The sequence below is a fragment of the Leucoraja erinacea genome, chromosome 4 (genome assembly GCF_028641065.1).
Source record: "Leucoraja erinacea ecotype New England chromosome 4, Leri_hhj_1, whole genome shotgun sequence".
Lineage (NCBI taxonomy): Eukaryota > Metazoa > Chordata > Chondrichthyes > Rajiformes > Rajidae > Leucoraja > Leucoraja erinaceus.
Genome location: NC_073380.1, coordinates 83,053,800 through 83,075,645, shown reverse-complemented (window position 1 = coordinate 83,075,645; position 21,846 = coordinate 83,053,800). Strand labels below are relative to the sequence as shown.

At 42.4% G+C, this 21,846-nt stretch overlaps 1 protein-coding gene across 1 annotated transcript in view; it reads left to right on the top strand.

The window, feature by feature from the left end:
• Nucleotides 1-21,846, top strand: part of LOC129696620 (eukaryotic translation initiation factor 3 subunit E) — a 180,676-nt gene that overhangs the window by 128,208 nt on the left and 30,622 nt on the right. The window contains exon 10 of the mRNA XM_055634678.1: nucleotides 2,793-2,902. Within this exon, the coding sequence (XP_055490653.1) occupies nucleotides 2,793-2,902 (110 nt within the window). The remainder of the gene's footprint in view (nucleotides 1-2,792; nucleotides 2,903-21,846) is intronic.

Genomic DNA, 21,846 nt, shown 5'->3' with positions numbered 1-21,846 from the left:
TAAAGTTTGGCAAAGTCAGCATGAACTTATGGAAAGAAAATTTGATAAATCCTGAGCAGCAGCTAGCAGGCAAAATAAAAGGTAATCAATGTACATTGTCTCTTTGGAATTTCAAAACACCTGCAGTAAAACATCTTTTTTTTTTTTAAATCATCACATGACAATGTGGGAATATATTGACCCAGATTGATAATTGATAAGCAGTCAGAAAACAGGTTAGGAATAAACAGATGGTTTTTCATTTGAGAGGCTGAGAGACTCTCCCTAAAGATTGGGACTGAAACTCTGCTGTTCACTATTTGCGTCAATGATTTGAATAATGGAATTCAAATTTAATGCTGGTACAAAACGAGATAGCTGTGAAATCTGTGAGGAGAATGATGAGATGCCCTGTGGAGATATAGAAGGATAATTGTGAAGGGCATGGCAGATGAAAACAAGTGGAAAATGTGAAGTCCTCCACATGTGTGGAGAAAAGAGAATAGTGGAATTCAGAATTCATAAGTCCATATCTGAGGAAAGACATTCTTGCCATAGAGGGAGTACAGAGAAGGTTCATCATACTGATTACTGGGATGTCAGGACTTTCATATGAAGAAAGACTGGATAGACTTGGCTTGTACTCGCTAGAATTTAGAAGATTGAGGGGGGATCTTATAGAAACTTACAAAATTCTTAAGGGGTTGGACAGGCTAGATGCAGGAAGATTGTTCCCGATGTTGGGGAAGTCCAGGACAAGGGGTCACAGTTTAAGGATAAAGGGGAAATCCTTTAGGACCGAGGTGAGAAAAAAAATTTTCAATCAGGGAGTGGTGAATCTCTGGAACTCTCTGCCACAGAAGGTAGTTGAGGCAGTTCATTGGCTATATTTAAGAGGGAGTTAGATGTGGCCCTTGTGGCTAAAGGGATCAGGGGGTATGGAGAGAAGGCAGGTACAGGATACCGAGTTGGATGATCAGCCATGATCATATTGAATGGTTGTGCAGGCTCGAAGGGCCGAAGGGCCGAATGGCCTACTCCTGCACCTATTTTCTATGTTTCTATGTTCTGATTTTGTTTAACATTCCAGACATGTGCTGATTGGTTGATTAATTGACCAGTGTATATTGCCCCGAGTGTAGAGGTGAAGTGATAGAATAATGTAAGGAAAATAAAATGGGGTTAGAGTAGGATTAGTGCAAATTAACGTTTGATGGTTGGTTTGTTTTTATGTTGTGACTCAATTTTTCTATCATTGTAAAGTGGGGCCTACACTTCATCTTCTCCAGTGCTTCCACCATTCTTTCATGAAGTACATTCCAGGTACTCGCCACTCTCTGGGTGAAAAAGGGTCCCATCAGATTTTCTTGGAGGGAATGTAAAAATCAGAACAAGTGCAGAACAATATTATTCCAATTTACTATTTAGGTTTATTATTGTCACATACACTGAGGTACAGTGAAAATATTTGTTTTGCATGCTTTCCAAACAGTTGGATATACCAAACAAATACAATCAAGTCGAACTCAGGATGCAGAATATCATTCTCAACATTGTAGCATATCATTGTACCATAAACAAAGTACAATGTCCACCTCCAGGGAAGATTGCTTGCCTTGGATTAATTATGGGCAGTTCCCAACCCAAAGGGCAACTTGAAGCTGTTGGAAATTTGTTGTTCACCAAATCATCACCTGGGGAGATGGTGAAATTACAGATTGTAGTCTTTTTGTGAGTTAATAGTTTACTTAAACATTCATATAATATTCTGAGCATACTTAGATATTATGAAAGTCTATGTAGGGAATATGGTCAGAATTATTTATTGACAAATTGTTGGCTCATTTCCTGCTTTGCCAGTAATATTCAAGTATGAATATTAGATCAAATTGCCTGTAATGGCTGACGCTGTTTTTCCCCACAATATTTTGGATATCAAAGGCAGCTAAGAAAACTCCATGTGAGCTAAATCACAGACATAATAGAAATTCAAGTTTGTTGGGAAACAGATGAGATACAATATAAGGTAATTGGGCAGTTAATAGGAACTGCAATACGGATGGAAGAATTATATATGCGCTGTGAAATAAAGAATTTATAAAGTGAAGTATCTGTTAGACATCACACCCCACAAATCCATTTGGCTCTTGCCTTGTAGAGCAAACCTTACCTTTCTCTGACCATTACCAGGTTGGAAGATACTGTAACCTAGGTTTTTTTTTAAACACCTAAATTCTTTTTTTTAAACAGCAAGATTTTTTTTACAACGCTGATATCTACTCTTTCAGTATTTTTCAATAAAAAGCTATTGCATATGTTGGCATTTGCCCAATTCTAGCACTTAGCATGTGGGCCCCAGCTCCTGCTTCGATGTTTGGAAATCTGTTTAGGTGACAATTCAGAGTGGATATTGGGAACTGTTTAGTTTCCATCTGTATCAGAACTGGAGAATAAAGGAATGATTAAAATATCCTGCTTTTATAACTGCTAGCTCTTCTAAGAGCAGAACTCTTACAGTTTTTTCAAATGTAATAGATCTGTCACCAGATGTGTTTTTGCTGACTAACCTCTTGCAGTTTTCCATTTGTATCTCAAGCACCTGCAGTTTCTCTAACCTTTTCGGTGTAATGCTGCTAAGTTGAAAGTCAATTTTTTTTCTGCTTATTTTCCCAAGGGAGGATGATTTCATGTAAGGATGTTTTGCAGCTTGCGACAAATGTAGTAAGAGCTGGCTGTGTACAGCACATGACATTATATGCTATTTTAATGGTTTATTTTGGAATTAACTATTTTCATATATATTCTCATTCCAGGTGCTTGTGAATGACTTCTTCTTGGTGGCCTGCCTCGAGGACTTCATAGAGAATGCTCGTCTTTTTATCTTTGAAACATTTTGTCGCATTCATCAGTGTATTAGCATCAGGTAAAGACATCTCTTAATCACATCATCGTACAATAGAAGCTGCTTCTTAAAGTGTCATCTTGCAGGTTGACGTTTCGGGTCCAAGACTTTTCATCAGAACCTGAAAGGAATTGGGAACTGTTCTTTCCCAGATCTGACAAAGGGTTTTGGACCTGAAACGTGCATCTGTTTATTGCTCCATAAATTTTGCCTGCTCAGGTGTGCGTTCCATCGTTTTCCATTTTCAATTTTCCACCACAATTTTTCCTGGAAATATGTCTCTCAAGTCAAGTCAAGTGAAGTCACTTTTATTTATACAGCACATTTAAAAAAATAACTCTTGTTGGCCAAAGTGCTTTACATTGGTATAATAATAGTATAACAAACAACAGTGGTTCATAGATTAAATACAAACATCACTACATACATATAGCCCTCGCTCAGAAGAATTCAAGAAAGTCTTGGGAGTAGAGATGAGTTTTAAGTCTCGATTTAAAGGAGTCGATGGAGGGGGCAGTTCTGATGGGAAGAGGGATGCTGTTCCACAGTCTAGGAGCTGCAACCGCAAAGGCGCGGTCGCCCCTGAACTTATGCCTAGACCGTGGGATGTTCAGCAACCTCAAGTCGGCTGATCTGAGGGACCTGGAGGTGGTGTGGTGGGTAAGCAGACTTTTGATGTAGGTGGGGGCAAGCCCATTGAGGGCTTTGTAGACATAAAGGAGGATCTTGAAATTTATTCGAAACCGCACAGGGAGCCAGTGGAGAGAGGCCAGGATTGGGGTGATGTGGTCTCAGGACCCAGGGAGTGGCAATCTTTTGAATATTGCTTAATAGTACTCTATTGTTAATGGAAGAATCCCACTGATGGTGATCCAAAGTAACTAACAGTGCTCATGGAACCCAATGTGTACATTTTGTGGGGATAATTGCGAGTTTTCTGTTGATTCAAGGCTTTTCTGATCAAATAATTTCTGAACCATTGGCATTTGACAGAATTCAAATTCATGTGCTACATTTGAATTTAAATTTATTGGAGATCCCCGGTTACTTAATGCACCAATCTCATACTTGTTGAGGTGTATTATTTAATACAAATATAAATTTGGGTCAAGCTTGTGATTTTCCAGTTTCCTCTGGAACTGATTTGGGACCTGACACTTCAACTAATGTCTAATTTAGCAGTTATATGACTTTAATGATATTGGTTGAAATTAGTTTTATAGAAACACTTAAGTATTGCTGTCCGTTGCTTTTCTAACACAGGAGGTTATATAAATGGAATCTAAGCAGCATGTATAGTGTTTCCATTACAGCTACTGTATACAACCTAGTCATTGATGACCAGATTTGTCAGGTGTGAGCCAATGAGGGTGCATTTACATGATGGCTGTGATTGATATATTTAAATGTATCACTATGTAATAGTTAAAATTTAAATCTAAGTGTGAAATCTGTTGTACGATGGTGATAGTTAAAAAATGCACCATGGCAGAAGGAGCCTTAGGACTGCTGGAGTGTAGGCTTATTAACACAGGCATATTTCTCCCCACCACCACTTGTGGGCGAGATTGCAATAAATCATTCATTTTTTATCACAGACTGAAATCCCCAAAAGAACAGTGAATGCCATTCTGTCATTTTTATGGAATAGATAGTGGGATGGTTTAAATCAAAATGTGAAGTACTTTTACCTTTTATTTGGTAACATTTTGAGATGTTTTCTAGATGTTTTCCAGAAGTGGCCTTAAGAACGTGTGCGTGCGTGTGTACGTGTTGCTTCGTGTGTGTGTGTGTTTGTGTGTGTATATTTGCATTGGATTATTTTGACACCTACATACTCTAACCACTTCCAGCAGACCTCTGACTCGTGACGTACTTGATTCACCAAATTCTTGTGTCTGGCACTGTATTAATAAGAGATTTCTGGGGCTCTGCATGAGCTATCTATGTTTGATACTCCAGAAATTACATACTGTTTGAATTTGTTGGAAGCATTTGCTAAACTAACAATTAGTATACACATGCTATTACAACTATAACAGAGTTGGCCTCCTTTGTTAACTACTGTTCTGGGAGATGCAGTGGAAGTTGAATAGTTCTACATACCAGAAAATTCATAAAGTAAAAAGAGAAAGTCTCATGCATCTTAACAACAATATGTTTGAAAGTTTGGATCTTAGCATTGGGCAGTGACAATTATCTGCATCATACAGTTTATGATGATGGGAATAGTGCAGGGAGGAAAAGGTTCCCTAAGATAATATACCTTTGTAAAATCTATTTGTGGTGTACCTTTTAAAAGGTTCATAAAATGCTTTGCAGGCCAGGTTGTGTATTTCAACTTCCCTGTGGAGAGTAGGGCCCCGCAGTGTCAGTGCCCATGTGTTTAGATTCTATTGCCTATTGGTGATGGTCATTGACTCCTGTATGGTGATATAAATTACAAGACATTAGTGAGAACAATTTCCACAAGTGTTGACTCTTTAGTCAGTTATGCTTGGAGTTTCTAGACCAAGGGAGCAGTAAGATATTTTTAAAATGTTGGATTAAAATTCCTCAAGAAAATGTTATGGTTCCAAATCGATTGAGCTGGGTGTCAGTCTGTTACCTCAGTTAATGGATTAGGTGAGAAATTCCCCCAAATAGATGAAATGGGCAATCTTGGCATATATAGAATAGATATTTCTTTTGAAAAATAATTTTGAAAAAAAATAAAAATCGTTTTTTGCCAAATATTTTGCAACTAAAGCCATCCAGAACTTTTCCTTTCCAAAAAACGTGGAATACCGTGATACTTTGTTCATGGCTGAATCCAGGGCTGCCAACATTGAATGATAGTTGGGAGTGAGAAATTATGAGAGACAAAGCCCGAGGGAGCGTAGCAATCGAGGGGGGTGTCCCCCCCCCTCCCATTTGTATGAAGCTTTTGCATTTTTCAGCTTGAAACTGCAATCTGGTGCATACAGTAGCGACTTTTAACTTACACTTGAATGCAATATTTATGCTTTAAATTGGATTAGCTATGAATAAGGTTAGGCTAAATTGCATTCCTAATTACATACCACAGTAGAGCAAGGCCCTGATCAACAGGTGCAGCACATGAATGATCTTAGCACATGAATGATCTTAGTATATTAATGTATGAAAATCAGATTATAATACACTATAGATACACTTGGTCCATGTTGATCAACCTGGGTCTCACTGCACATCTGGTACTACTCCTGACCCTGACTCCAGTTGCATACCTTCTCTCATTCCTGACCCTGAGTCCAGCCTTACACCTGGCCCCCTATTCTACCCTGATCATAGCTGCTTACCTGCTTAGGTTCCTAGTGCTGAACATTCCCATTGTCCCAGCTTTGACTGCACACCTAGTACTTCAGACCTTGACTGTTGATGCACACATGACCTTGCTCCTAGCCCCTCTGCACTGACAATATATTTGACCCCCTGGACTTAATCTATTACGTACAAGGCCACAGGTGCTTATCTAATGCGGTAATATTTTATGGGGCACTTCACAGATCAAATTTAGTATATCAACATTTGCTCCATCCATTGGCTTCCTTGTTATCTAACATGCTAGTTACTTTGTCAAATAAGTAATCAATTGGTTGAACACAATTTCTCATCCATAAAATTATACTCACTCAGCTGTATGTATTCTGTTACCATTTCCTTGATTTTCCTCACAAATTGTCCTGAAGTCATTTTCACCCCCAATATTTTCAGTATTTTGCTGTCTTCCTCTCAGCTGGGACTTTTCCAAAATGCAAAGTCCAATAACTATATATTTAAGCAATATTATTCTATTAAATGTGATCTGGAGAGTACATAATATTTTCTGTGGTATTCATAACACAACAATGATTAAAAAAAAATATATTTGATTGCACCTAACCGACATGCATACATTATTATATTACAGTTAATATGTACCGAGGGCAAATTTTTGTTCCAATGCTCCCCATTACCAATTACTTTTACATTGAAGTGATTGAAATCCACGTGAAATTTAAATGGCAGCAGAAAAATAAAACCTCCGGAATGGATGATATTCATTACGTGGTTGGTTGGAGTCAGTATCAGCACAATTACTATATTAAACTTGGAATCTTCAGATGTCCTGGTTCAAGCTAAAACTAAAGACAAATAATAACCCCCTCACACAATCCCCTGCAAGTATCTCTGTCGCTCCTTTAAAATATGCCCCTTCTTTGAACAAGCTCTTAAACATCTGAATCAGTTTCCATCTGATTACACCTCCTTGAGGATGTTCATCAACGTGTTCAATTAATAAAACAATGAGATTGGCGATATTTCTATTCAACCTGTCAAAGGAATTTGGGGGGGGGGGGGAAGAGGGCTAAAAATAGTCAGTGAGGTAAACAAACATAATAGTTGTGTGGCAAATGACAATAGTGCTACCTTCCCAATATTTAACTGAAAGAAATAATGGGTTATCGGGACTATGTTGTGACAGCCAGACACCTTGCATATTACACTTATCCCATCCCCCTGGATATTCTAGATTAATAAATTAAGGTTTTGTCAACTAATTACAAATCAGGCTAATTACAAATTAATAGCATTAGACAACTCCGAAACACGAAGCGCTGAGCATTGGGATCCAGACATCACGGACAACTGGCCTCAGTTTCCCGCTCACATCTGGCAGTGCTCTCTGTCTGAACCAGGGGCCACGCAGTGTTTTTGAAAGTGGGGACAATAGACAATATGCAATAGGTGCAGGAGTAGGCCATTTGGCCCTTTGAGCCAGCACCGCCATTCAGTGTGATCATGGCTGATCATCCCCAATCAGTACCCCGTTCCTGCCTTCTCCCCATATCCCCTGACTACGCTATTTTTAAGAGCCCTATCTAGCTCTTTCTTGAAAGCATCCAGAGAACCTGCCTCCACCACCCTCTGAGGCAGAGAATTCCACACTCACCACTGTTACTTTCTCCAAGTGTTTCCGCGTCTCCGTTCTAAATGGCTTACTCCTTATTCATAAACTATGGCCCCTGGTTCTGGACTCCCCCAACATCGGGAACATGTTTCCTGTCTCTAGCGTGTCCAAGCCCTTAACAATCTTATATGTTTCAATATGTTTCAATCCTCTCATCCTTCTAAACTCCAGTGTGTACAAGCCCAGCTGATCCATTCTCTCAGCATATGACAGTCCCGCCATCCTGGGAATTAACCTTGTTAACCTAGGCTGTACTCCCTCAATAGCAAGAATGTCCTTCCTCAAATTAGGGGACCAAAACTGCACACAATACTCCAGGTGTGGTCCCACTAGGGCTCTGTGCAACTGCAGAAAGACCTCTTTGCTCCTATTTTCCATTCCTCTTGTTATAAAGGCCAACATGTCATTCGCTTTCTTCGCTGCCTGCTGTACCGGCATGCTTACTTTCATAGACTGATGTACAATGACCCCCAGATCCCATTGTACTTCCCCTTTTCCCAACGATGCCATTTAGATAGTAAGCTTCCTACCTGTTTTTGCTACCAATGTGGATAACCTCACATTTATCCACATTAAACTTCATCTGCCATGCATCTACCCACTCCCCCAACCTGTCCAAGTCACCTTGCATTCTCATAGCATCCTCCTCACAGTTCACACTGCCACCCAGCTTTGTGTCATCTGCAAATTTGCTAATGTTACTTTGAATCCCTTCATCCAAATCATTGATGTATATTGTAAATAGCTGCGGTCCCAGCACCGAGCCTTGCAGTACCCCACTAGTCATTGCCTGTCATTCTCAAAGGGACCCGTTAATCCCTACTCTTTGTTTCCTGTCTGCCAACCACTTCTCTATCCATGTCAGCACTCTACCCCAAATACCATGTGCCCTCATTTTGCCCACTAATCTTCTATGTGGGACCTTATCAAATGCTTTCTGAAAGACCATGTACACTACATCCACTGGCTCTCCCTTGTCCATTTTCCTAGTTACATCTTCAAAAAATTCCAGACGATTAGTCAAGCATAATTTCGTAAATCCACGCTGTCTCGGACCTATCCAGTTACTGCTATCCAAATGTTCGCCTATCTCATCTTTTATAATTGACTACGGCATCTTCCACCCCACCGACTGGTCTATAATTCCCTGTTTTCTCTCTCCTGTCTTTCTTAAAAAGTGGGATAACATTAACTACCCTCCAATCCACAGGAACTGATCCTGAGTCTATAGAACATTGGAAAATTATTACCAATGCATCCACAATTTCTAGAGCTACTTCCTTAAGTACCCTGGGATGCAGACCATCAGGCCCTGGGGATTTATCAGCCTTCAGTCCCATCAGTCTATCCCACACCATTTCCTGCCTAATGTGGATTTCCTTCAGTTCCTCTGTCACCCCAGATCCTCTGGCCACTACTATATCAGGAAGATTGTTTGTGTCCTCCTTAGTGAAGACAGATCCAAAGTACCTGTTCAACATCTGCCATTTCCTTGTTCCCCATGATAAATTCACCTTTTTCGGTCTTCAAGGGTCCAACTTTGGTCTTTACTAATTTTCCCCTCTACACATACCTAAAGAAGCTTTTACTATCCTGCTTTATATTCTTGGCTAGCTTACCTTCGTATCTCACCTTTTCTCCCCGCATTGTCTTTTTGGTTATCTTCTGTTTTTCTTTAAACATTACCCAATCCTCTTGCTTTCCGCTCACCTTTGCTGCGTTGTACTTCTTCGCTTTAAATTTTATACTGTCCCTGACGTCCCTTGTCAGCCATGGTCGTCCCTTCTCCCCTCGAAATCCTTCTTCCTCCAAGGAATGAACTGATCCTGCATCTTCTGTATTATTCCTAGAAACTGGGTTGCTCCACTCCCTCGCCAGGTACTCTCAAAGCCAGTGATTAGTGATCGCTCAGCTTCCCTGGCGTACCTGGTAAGGGAGTGGAGCAACCCAGTGGGAGGGGGGTGTCCCACGGTAGGGACTTTTTGAAAATTGATGTATTAAAATCATGCTTTAGTGCATTGTAAAAGTATGATTTCAATGTTTTTTGTTTGAAGTATTTTTAAGAGGTAACTTTTTAAGGGTTAATGTTTTCCACACAAAGGGTCGTTGGTGTATGGAACAAGCTGCCAGATGAGGTAGTTGAGGCAGGGACTATCCCAACATTTAAGAAACAGTTAGACTGATACATGGATAGGACAGGTTTGGAGGGATATGGATCAAAAGCAGGTAGCGTAGCTGGGACATGTTGGCGGGTGTGGGCAAGTTGCGCCGAAGGGTCTGTTTTCACACTGTATCACTCTATGACTACATTATACCTCCACCATGCATGAATGCTTCAAAATCAGGTGGTTGAGTTTTATTGCCTTATACTCAAGCATAGAAACAGAAAATAGGTGCAGGAATAGGCCATTCGGCCCTTCGAGCCAGCCATTCAATATGAAGAGGGCTGTTCATCTAAAATCAGTACCTCTTTCCTGTTTTTTCCCCCATATCCCTTGATTTCACTAGCCCCAAGAGCTAAATGTAACTCTCTCTTGAAAACATCGTGAATTGGCCTCCACTGTCTTCTGTGGCAAAGAATTCCACAGATTCACAACTCTGCGTGAAGAAAGTTTGTCCTCATCTCAGTCCTAACTGGCCGACCCATTATTCTTAAACTGTGACCCCTGGTTCTGAACTCCCCCAACATCGGTAACATTTTTCCTGCTGTTACAGTAAGTGAAAATCTAGCAGGCAAGCAGGATACTTTCTCCAACCACCCCCATTTGAAGGCCACTGTCTTCCACCGTTTCTACCCAGTGCTTGGTACTTACTTCCAGCAGCCACTGGTTGTCCTCCAGGATGCACCAAGCCACAGCCTGATCCATGCCGGTCACCTGCGCGAATTTGGCACAGAGACTCTCACGGCAGCGACGCAACGCTTCCGACGACCCGGGACTCTTGCACTGAGACTGCTCCATGGCCGGAGCTGCAGCGAGCGACTCGCCAGCACGGCAAACACTCGCCGGCCCCGGCTCCCCGTCCGCATCTGTTTCCGCCGCAGCTTCTGCTTCCATCCCTCCCTCAGCCCAGTCTCTCCAACAACTGCGACCTATGCAGTTGATATGAGTTTTGAAATTTTCGTTGATCACAGAATTTCTCACGACAGAGCGTGAGAAATTTGTGATCAGCGTGAGAGCATGAGAATTTGGTGAAATGCGTGAGAGTTGGCAGCCCAGCCGAATCCCATCACTTTGCTTGTTTGTCTGAAAGATGGAGCTGTGACATAGAATTCCATGTGATGTACAACAGAAGAAGTAAGCCTAGGCCACTCCCTTTTTCAGGTCAGAAAGGTGAATTATAACCATCTGGTGTGTTGTTTGCCGTCTCGTGAGCATACACTGAGCCTGGCTATTGAAGGCTGTGTATCGAAAGTAGTTCCTCCTTACACTTCCCATCTCTCTGTTAACCCATCTCACTTCAACGCGCCTCTGTTCTCACAAGCCACATTAAGTTAAAATGATTGTGAAAGTTGCAGGTTGGAAAGTAAACAACGACTTCATGGTACATCAAAAATACTTTTGATTTGAGATTCCCTTAAAACTGCATCCCATTTGTTTGATACTGTGCATTATGCATGCTCATTAGCTGTAATATGGTATTGTTAACCCTAGCCTGAAGCTAAGCAATGATGCTTCAGCTGCTGCTCTCCTCGCCAATCTAAGGCCCTGTTCAAGTTCTCCCAATGGGAATCCAAGTTGTTAATAACTGCTTGTAAATTGCTGAAAGCAATTAAAGGTTGGTAAATTACTTGTAAATTGTAGGTTGCTGGTCTGAATCTTTACTTAGTGATTATGCACCTGTGTGTATGTGTAGTGCAAATTGTGCAGATTAAGACTTAAAAAAAAACCTTGAATATTAACATGTCATCTTCGGTGCACTATACAGTGAATCTTGTGATAATGTCCACTCACATAAGGTTTATGGAGGGGAGTCCTTGTTTATTTTATTTGGCTCACGAGACATGAAATAATCGTGTTTTCCTGTCCAGTGCAAAAAGATAACTATCTGTTCCAGAAACGTTCTTCAAAATGTTTAGATTAAGCGCTTCTCGGGATATGAAACTGCACTGTATCTTTTCGTAGTTAACTATCAGCAATAGGACCATGTTGCCAATTGGTGCAATAAGTTTTTTTTCTCTCAAGCAGTCAAATGGAGGTGAATGACCTTTATTTGAACTAGAAGAAATGGCATTTTCCACCACCTGCTTTGAGGTATTCTACAAAGACCAAAGGATACTATTAGTCACTTTTCCCTCAAGAGTTTAGCAAAGGAATGCTTAACATCAAGTTTCAGTGTCACGGAATTGCATGTGTCTGATATTAATGCATGCTTGTGTATCTGTGCATCAGCTATTGACTAGGTGAGATAAGCTTAATGTTGACAGAATCTAAAGCAACAGTATTTTGGATGGTGTACATCATGCAGCACCGTGGCAATTTTGACAGCTGGGACTTTGGTAATCCTACTATAGTGGCAGATACCAGTGTTGAACTGTAAACGGAAAGTCACAATTTACATTAAGAGTTAAAAATTATAAATGACCAATGTAAAGGCAAAGGTTGAACAGAATGGTCACACGCAGCAGAGCTTTGGAAACTTATCTGGATGAAACATGAGAAGTTGCCAGGTAGGGTTCTGTACCAGCAAATACCAATATAGTTTGTGTAGTCGTTGCTGCTGATTATAAAGTCTTAAGGATGTTAACTTCAGGGCTGCCAACTCTTACGCATTAAGTGTGAGACTCACGCATTTCATGAAATTCTCACGCTCTCACGCTGATCACAGAATGTCTCACGCTCAAAAAAATAAATGTTTTTAAAAAATGAATAAAGAAAGAAAGTCCCAAACAATTCAATTCGCCCAAGGCTTCCAGATCTCCTCCACACTCAATGAGAATAGTTTTCTGTCGGCTGGTTTCCCGTATAGAATGAGCAATTTGATTGTCTTAAGCCCATCGCGAACTATTTAAAATGGTAATGTACCTGCAGTACTAATTATTCCATTTGACATTCATGGAACCAAAATCTGCAGGTACTGGAAACTCAAAATAACGCAAAAAATGTTTTAGAGGTGAGTAAAAACCATGAGGCAAATATATAAGGTGAATGCATAGTCTTTTTCCTGGGATATGTTATTCAAGAACTAGAGGGTATTGGTTTAAAGCAGGGGTGTCAAACTATCGGCTCACGAAGGGGTCCAATCCAGCCCGAGGGATGATTTGGGGGAAAAATAGTCGCTTAGTTTAGAGTCTAAACTACACATTCCCGTGCAGATGGTGTGATAGGTGAGACACGGCGGTGGTCCCAGCTGAGGCACCGCTCACACCTTCCACTCTCACCTCCAGCGGCTCTGTATCCGGCGGCCGCTATGTCCACACCCCATGGTTTTAACCCCGGCCCGGAGCCAGGAGCAGACCGGGTGAGTGTGGGCGTCGGAGACGCGGGGATGAATCTCGGGCTAAGGCTCCGCTCCGATGCCTGACCCCCGGGTCACTGATCCTCACCTCCCCCGGAACCCAGCTGGACACAGAGCACCTGGGTCGGCCTACATTCCCGGGGGTGGGGGGGTGGAACGCTCCCCGGACGGACATCACCAAGTCTCTGGATTTCCGCTCACTCCGGGTGTTATCACCACTTCACTGACACACACTCTCACAACCTAACACCCTTACGCACACACTGACACACACACTCTCACACACTTTCTCACACGCCCTCACACATACATCCTCACACACAATCTCACACTCACACACACACCCTCGCACACACTCTCACAACCTAACACCCTTACGCACACACTCTCACACACACACTCACACGCCCTCACACATACATCCTCACACACAATCTCACACTCACACACACACCCTTGCACACATTCTCACAAACACACACTGACACGTACACTTTCACACACCATCCCACATACACTTTCACATACCCTCACACATACACTCTCACACACCTCCACACACACTGACACACCCTCACACATACCCTCACACATACCCTCACTCATACCCTCACACACACACTCACACCTTCACACACACTCTCACTTCAACCACTTCAATAAAAAATTAGAGGCTAACTGTTTATCATTGTCAGAGTTTGATTGCTGGAAGCAGGCTAATAAAACTAGATGCAGTTGCGTGGCCTACATTTACAATTGGTATAGTTAGGTCTACATTTGTGTGTGCTAATGTTCGATTTCAAATGGTTTATTAATGGAAAGGGTGCGTTCGCTCGTGCACAACTGCTCCGGCCCGCATAAAGTCGCATATTTCCCAATCCGGCCCGTGACCTAAAATGAGTTTGACACCCCTGGTTTATAGTGAGAGATGAACGATTTAATAGGAACCTGAGGGACAATATTTTCACGCAGAGGGTGATGGGTTTGTGGAACGGGCTGCCAGGTGAAGTAGGCAGGTAAAATGACAGCATTTAAAAGACATTTGGACAGGTCCGTGAACAGGAAAGGTTTAAAGGGATATGGGCCAAATGCGGATTAATGGGACTAGTTTAGATGGGACATCTTGATCTGCATGAACAAGCTGGGATGGAGGGTCTGTTTCCATGCTGTAAGACTATGACACATTGTAGAAAGGGTACAATTGTTCTGGAGAGGATCCAGGATTAATTTATGAAGATGTTGGCAGGGCTGGAATTTTTTTTTCACTTTGAAGAAAGATTTGATAACTGGGATTGTATTTGCAGCAATGGAGGTGAAGAAAATACTTAGTTGAGGTGAATAATATTAAAAACATAGAAAATAGGTGCAGGAGGAGGCCATTCGGCCCAGCGAGCCAGCACCACCATTCATTGTGATCATGGCTGATCGTCCCCATGCCTGCCTTCTCCCCATATCGCTTGATTCCACTAACCCCTAGAGCTCTATCTAACTCTCTCTTAAATCCATCCAGTGACCTGGCCTCTACTGCCTTCTCCGGCAGGGAATTCCACAAATATTATGAGAATAGGACCTGTTTTGCTTAACAGAATATAGGAAGGAACTGCAGATGCTGGTTAAAACTGAAGATAGACACAAAAAGCTGGAATAACTCAGCGGGACAGGCAGCATCTCTGGAGAGAAAGAATGGGTGATGTTTCGGGTCGAGTCCTTCAGACTGAAGAGGTTACAAACCAGCCATATAGATGTAAAACACAATGACTGGAGATGTGTGGTATCTAAATAAGGGCAGAAATCAGAATCATGTGTTCATCTTTATTGACGTGACACCATAATCAATATGTTACAGAAAAATTAATTTAAAGGAGTGGCACGGTGGCGCAGCGGTAGTTGCTGGATTACAGCGCAGCAGACCCAGATTTGATCCTGACTACGAGTGCTGTCTGTACAGAATTTGTACATTCTCCCTATGACCACATGAGTTTTCTCCGGATATTCCATATCTGCCAACATTTGAAAATGAAAAATCTTACTCTGAGTGCACGGGTTGAAGGAGTGCGAGCATCGAAAGCATTACGGGTCGGGTCATGCCCATGTATGAGTACAAGTCGAGTAAAGAGAGTTTATTGTCATATATCCCAGATAGAACAATGAGATTCGTGCTTTGCATCAGCACAACAGAATATAGTTGGCGCGAATACAGAACATATCATATCAGTGTGTCCATACACCATTATATAAATATATACACACATCAATAAATATGCAGATAAAGTGCAAATAAACAGATAATGGTCTATTGGTGTTCAGAGATTTGTTTCAGTTGAGTTTAATAGCCTGATGGCTGTGGGGAAGTAGCTATTTCTGAACCTGGACGTTGCAGTCTTCAGGCTCCTGTACCTTCTACCTGAAGGTAACGGGGAGATGAGTGTGTGGCCAGGATGGTGTGGGTCCTTGATGATGTTTCCAGCCTTTTTGAGGCAGCGACTGCGATAGATCCCCTCGATGGTAGGGAGGTCAGAGCCGATGATGGATTGGGCAGTGTTTACTACTTTTTGTAGTCTTTTCCGCTCCTGGGCGCTCAAGTTGCCCAACCAAGCCACGATGTAACTGGTCAGCATGCTCTCTACTGTGCACCTGGAGAAGTTAGAGAGAGTCTTCCTTGACATACCGACTCTCCGTAATCTTCTCAGGAAGTAGAGTCGCTGATGTGCTTTCTTCATAATTGCATCAGTGTTCACGGACCAGGAGAGATCTGCAGAAATATGCACGCCCAGGAATTTGAAGCTCTTGACCCTCTCCACCATCGACCCTCTGATATAAACGGGACTGTGGATCCCCATCCTTAATTTTGCTGGTGTTGACGACCAGGTTATTGTGCTGGCACCATTTGGTCAGTCAGTCGATCTCCCTTCTATACTCTGACTCGTCCCCATCAGTGATACGTCCCACAACAGTGGTGTTGTCAGCGAACTTGATGATGGAGTTTGCACTAGGACCGGCTACGCAGTCATGAGTATAGAGTGAGTACAGCAGGGGGCTGAGCACGCAGCCTTGAGGTGCTCCCGTGCTGATTGTTATCGATGCTGACACATTTCCACCAATGCGAACAGTCTGTGGTCTTTGAATGAGGATCACACTTTTTTAACATTTTTGAAATCGCACGTTTTTTAACTTAAAAATCAGAACAAATACAATAAAATTGGACTAGTTGGCAGGTACGATATTCCGGTTTCTCCCACATCCGAAAGATGTGCAGGTTTGAATGTTAATTGGCTTCTGTAAATTGTCCCTGGCGTGTAGGATAGAACAGGTGTATGGTAGATTACTGATCAATGTGGACTTGGGTGGGCCGAAGGGCCTGTTTCCAGATATATGTTTTACATACATATATTAATTTAATTGAACCATATACTTGGTTGAATATGTGGCATAATTTTCATCTTGCTTATATAGTCAAAGGGTAAGGTTGATTAATTTATTTGTACAGAACAGTGATGGAAGTCCGACTCCTCTTCCCTTGTTTCTATGTTTCCATCTTTGCATTACAGCATGAATTCCATACATGAATGTACCAAAGTTATTCATGTGCTGCACCTGTTGATCAGAGCCTGGCTCTGCTGTGGAATGTAATTAGGGATGTTATTTAGCCTAAACTTATTCATACATATTCCAATTTAAAGCATAAATGTTGCATTCAAGTGTAAATTAAAAGACTCGCTACAGTATGCACCAGATTGCACAATTTAAAGCTGAAAAATGTAAAAGCTCCTTACCCCGTAGGAGGGGGGACACCCACCCCACACCCTACACTATGCTCCCTCGCGCTTGGTCGTTGCGCTCCCTCGCAATTTCTCACTCTCAACTCTCACCCAATGTTGGCAGCCCTGTAACTGCCAGCTATTTTAGGCAGTGATCAGTGGATTATACCTCATTTCATGATTTCTTTCAGTCTTATCTTATGTGCAGCAGACAAACGTATAAAACAAGCAAGACTGTTCAAAACCACAATTAGAAAACATGTTCAAGGTAGTGCAAAATGTGGCCTGTATTGTATCGCAGAGGTAGGGTTTGGCAAGAAGGTGATGGCATTGGAAAGTAGCTGTTTCTGAATCTGCTGGTATGGAAACTCTTGCCTGATGCTAGCAGCAAGAAGCAGGCATGACTTGAATTGTGAGTATCCTTGATGCTGCCTTCGTGAGGCAGCACCTCGTAAATGCTTTCAATAGTAGGGAAGGCTGTGTGAGTGTGTGATGGATTGTGCTGAGCCCACTTGTTTTTCTGTACATTGGAATTGCTATATCAGAACATGATGTAACTAATCAGGATACATCCTTTTGTTCATCTGTATAACTTTGTTAGTATTTGGTTACATACCAAATCGCTTTAAATTTCTAATAAACTAGAGGTGCTGGATTCCCTTCTTTATATGATATGCTGGGCCTTGGACAGGTCATCCAAGACGTAAAAAGGCAGAAATTTGAAGCTCAAATCTCCCCACGGCTGACCCACTAATGGAAACTAGTAAGTGGTCTCCCGACTTTCCATTTCTGGTGTCAACATTTAGTCCCTAGGACTTGTTGACATTGAGCAAGAGGTTGGTGCTGTGGCACCATTCAATCAACCATTCTGTCTCTGAATGTTGATATTCTTTGAGCTGATTGTTTATAGTACATCATAAATATTCTGAGTTATATTTACAGCACTTAATGGAGCCCGAGTTAGAGAAACTTGCTATTACGTGTATGTATAGAATAACTGAAGTGCTTTTAATTTATCTTAAAATTCAAGTTACTACAGAGGTTAAAAATAGAGAGAATGAATCTAGGCACGCCAAAGTACATTTTAAGAGAATCAAGAAAGATTTACCTTATGCTGTATGTCCCACTCTTAAAGATGGAATTTTGTAATACCTAGAGGTATGATTTAAAAAAAATATTGATAAGATCATAAATGATAGGAGTAGAATTAGGCCATTCCGCTCATCAAGTCTACTCCGCCATTCAATCATGGCTGACCTATATCTCCCTCCTAACCCCATTCACTTGCCTTCACCCCATGACCTCTTTCACCTGTACTAATCAATGAGAGAAAAGGCCAATTGAAGCAGCAGCATCCTGAGACTGTTGGGGAGGGAGATTATTATCGACAACTTTATAGAGAGGTTGCACGGCAGTCGAGGTCACGACCCGTGACCCGTACTGTTGCTACGCAATGCCTTCTGGAGTACACGCGGTGAACTGCAGGTAACACTTACCATGGCTTCCAGTGCAGCGGGGCCCACTTTTGTCCCCGTATCCGTTCAGTTGTCGCAGTGTGCCTCAAATCTAGCAACTGAAATTATGAAACACCAAAAAGAATGGTTTTGCCCGGATTGTAGGCTTCTCCCAAAATCAAAAAGAAAAGCTCCCAAAAAAGAAATGAACTGTAAGTGTTGTGATGTACATGGTTCTCATAAATACGAAGCCTAGCATTTGTATACCACCTTTGCCTTGCACTGCATAAAACCACATAATAGGACATTTTACTTAAGAAGGAACTGCAGATGTTGGAATTCGAAGGTAGACAAAAATGCTGGAGAAACTCAGCGGGTGAGGCAGCATCCATGGAACCAAGGAAATAGGCAACGTTTCGGGTCGAGACTGAAGAAGGGTTTCGACCCGAATGCCTATTTCCTTTGCTTTTTTGCCACCATTTTTGTCTACTATAAGACATCTTGTGTTCATTTTAACACACCAGTCTCTTTTTGAAACTCTTTTATTTAAGTTTAATGTTAAAGATTTTAACATCTGTGTTTGTTATTCAATGGTTTGCAATTTCATCCATAATTAATACTGATGAGCCAAGTAACTTTTTTGAAAGTTTTTATTGTTCGTATATGCCCCATACGAAAGCAGTACTATCTGCACCTACTGTGGGACTATGGATTCATACAAGTTGAAAAGTGCACAACAGATCCTTGAAATGTTATCAATTGTGGGTACTTGACTTTCAGAGTTGGTCATCATGTACTCCAGTGGTAGTATGACTTAGAAATAGGTATTGTTGCCTGGCACCACCAATCACACGTTGTCTATCCTGCTCATTGTCATCACCGCGTCCCATATTCGCAGGTGGTGTCCAGATTGGTAACATTGTTCCATGCTGCAGGCTCTTCTGTGATGAAATAATAAATAAATCCAAAATAAATACAAAAATAAATGTGGATAATTGTGTGGGCATTAAATTAAAAAAAATGTTTGAGATGTATATTTTGGCAAATAATAAAATGTCCTGACAGCTTAAACTTATTGTCAATTTGCTGAGCTGGATTATGTCCAATTAACAGCTAACAATTATGCCATTCCTTTGCTTGCGTCTGAGTAAAATGTAATTCAAAACCCACGTATGGTTTGCGATTTTTTTTTTTTTTAACTTCTGAAGATAAATCTTGCCGCAGCATCGCAAGCACATACTCAGTCAACACAAAAACATAAATTACACATAAGTTACATAAATTCTACAAGGCATGAAATAAAACAACTCTAGTCCAAAGATACAAGACACTAGTACAAAAATACACATGTTCACGGTAGTGCAAAGACTGGTCCATAGTGTTCTGTTGCTGAGGTGAGATTAGGGTTGTGCGAATTTAAGAACCTGACAGTTATAGGAAAATATTTATTCCTTAACCTGGTGTGGGACTTCAGACCAGGGTTCCTCAAACCTATGGTAGTTGAGAAAGAGGACATGGGAAAACAGTGAGGATCCTTGTTGATAGATTATGCCTTCATGAGGCAGCGCCTCATATAAATGCTTTCAAGGGAAGGATCTGCCAGGGCCGGCCTTAAACCGATTGAACCGATTGCACCCAATTGGGCCCCAGCCTAAGGGGGCCCTGTACTAATTTTCCGTATTTCGTACGGAAATACGAATTTGCGTTGTTAAATACAGATTTTTTTAAAAAACATTTGCCTTGTTAAATACGGATTTTGTTTTTTTAAACGAACATGGATAAAAACCGCTGCAACGGCCATCAGACAAAAACTATTTGTTAACTACTACTGCTAGCAGTTGTTAACAGCCAGTAGTGAACACGTAGTTATACAATGTGTGGCATCAAGCATCGATCCACATTCCTCAGTAAATGTTTTGACCAAGTATTAATGACGCCACGATCCTTTGAATAAAATTCACGGGACTCCCGTGAGATCCCGAGAGATCGATGTATTGATGACACATTGAGGATTTCTTAAAACTCACTGTCATGATTGAGAGCTCCGGACTACGAGCACGGGCTTCCTCTTGGTGTGCAGGTAAAGTCATTCACCTACCGACCCACGTTGTGTCTCTCTGACTTTCGCTCTCTCTCCCTCCCTCCCTCCCTCCCTCTCTCTCTCTCCCGCTCCCTCTCTCTCACCCTGTCGCCTCGGCATTCCCGGAATCATTTGCGGTGACGGCTGCACCTGCGGTTCCTTTCTGTTGTGGGGGGGGGGGGGAGTCCTGGCCCGTGGCGGCTCCTGGTCCGTTTCTTCCGCAGGTGCCGCCTTGCCCGCTGAGTTTCTCCAGCACTCTGTATTTTTTGATGGGCTCTGGAGTTGAAGGTAGACACAGGGGGCTGTGGTGGCTCAGCGGGACGGGCAGCAGCTCTGGGGAGAGGGTTGCTTTTGTGGTCGGGATCCTTCTTCAGACAATCACAAGTACTCTCACCGACGAGAGTTCAGGGTCTTCTCTCCAGAGTCGCTGCGCTGCCTGTTCTGCTGAGTTACTCCAGCTGTCTATCTTCAATTTCAGAGTTAAATAAAATTTCTCATGGGGGGCTCAAGGTTTGGTTGTTAGCCAAGACAGATAGATCAAGAACGATGTTGCTGTACTAAGGGATAGCCAAGTCTATCTCTCATTGCTAGCAGCTGATGGGAAGCGGCTGTAAAAGGACAGCGCCGCTGGGGGGGGGTGGAGATAGTTTCTTTCACAGGCTGTGGGGAGTCTGGCCAGGGGTAAAGTTGCGGGGACGGCTGGAGTGTCGAGAAGGAGGTGGTCGGGGATCATGCCAGCATCCAGCTCAAGAGCGGGTCAGCGGGCAATAGAGCTTACTCCATATGTCAGTGCGAGTAACCTCAATTGGTCCCTTGTTCATTCTGACACAGGAGTAAGCTCCACTGCCCACTGTCCTGTTATCCATCACCCGCCGACCAACTCCGCTCTATGACCTTTCCTCTTGAGCTGGTCCCCTCACTGTTCAGATGGAGAGCACTCAGACGGGCCAGCAGAAGGCGTTGAGGTCCCGGCGGCTGCTCATAGCCACGCGAGTTGCTTCCCTCCCCGGCCACAATGCGGTGGCTCCACGCCCGGAGCGCCGCGGCTGCTGGCATGATCCCCGACCCCCTCCTTCTCAACGCTGCTGCCCTCCCCACAACTTTGCTCCTGGCCAGACTCCCCACACACTGCGAAAAGAACTCTCCCTCCAATTGGTCCTTTGAATTAGTAATGTCATTCAATAAGATCACAACTGATTCAACTTGTCCCGGTGTGCTCCCGTTTTTCCCACCATCTCTCCACC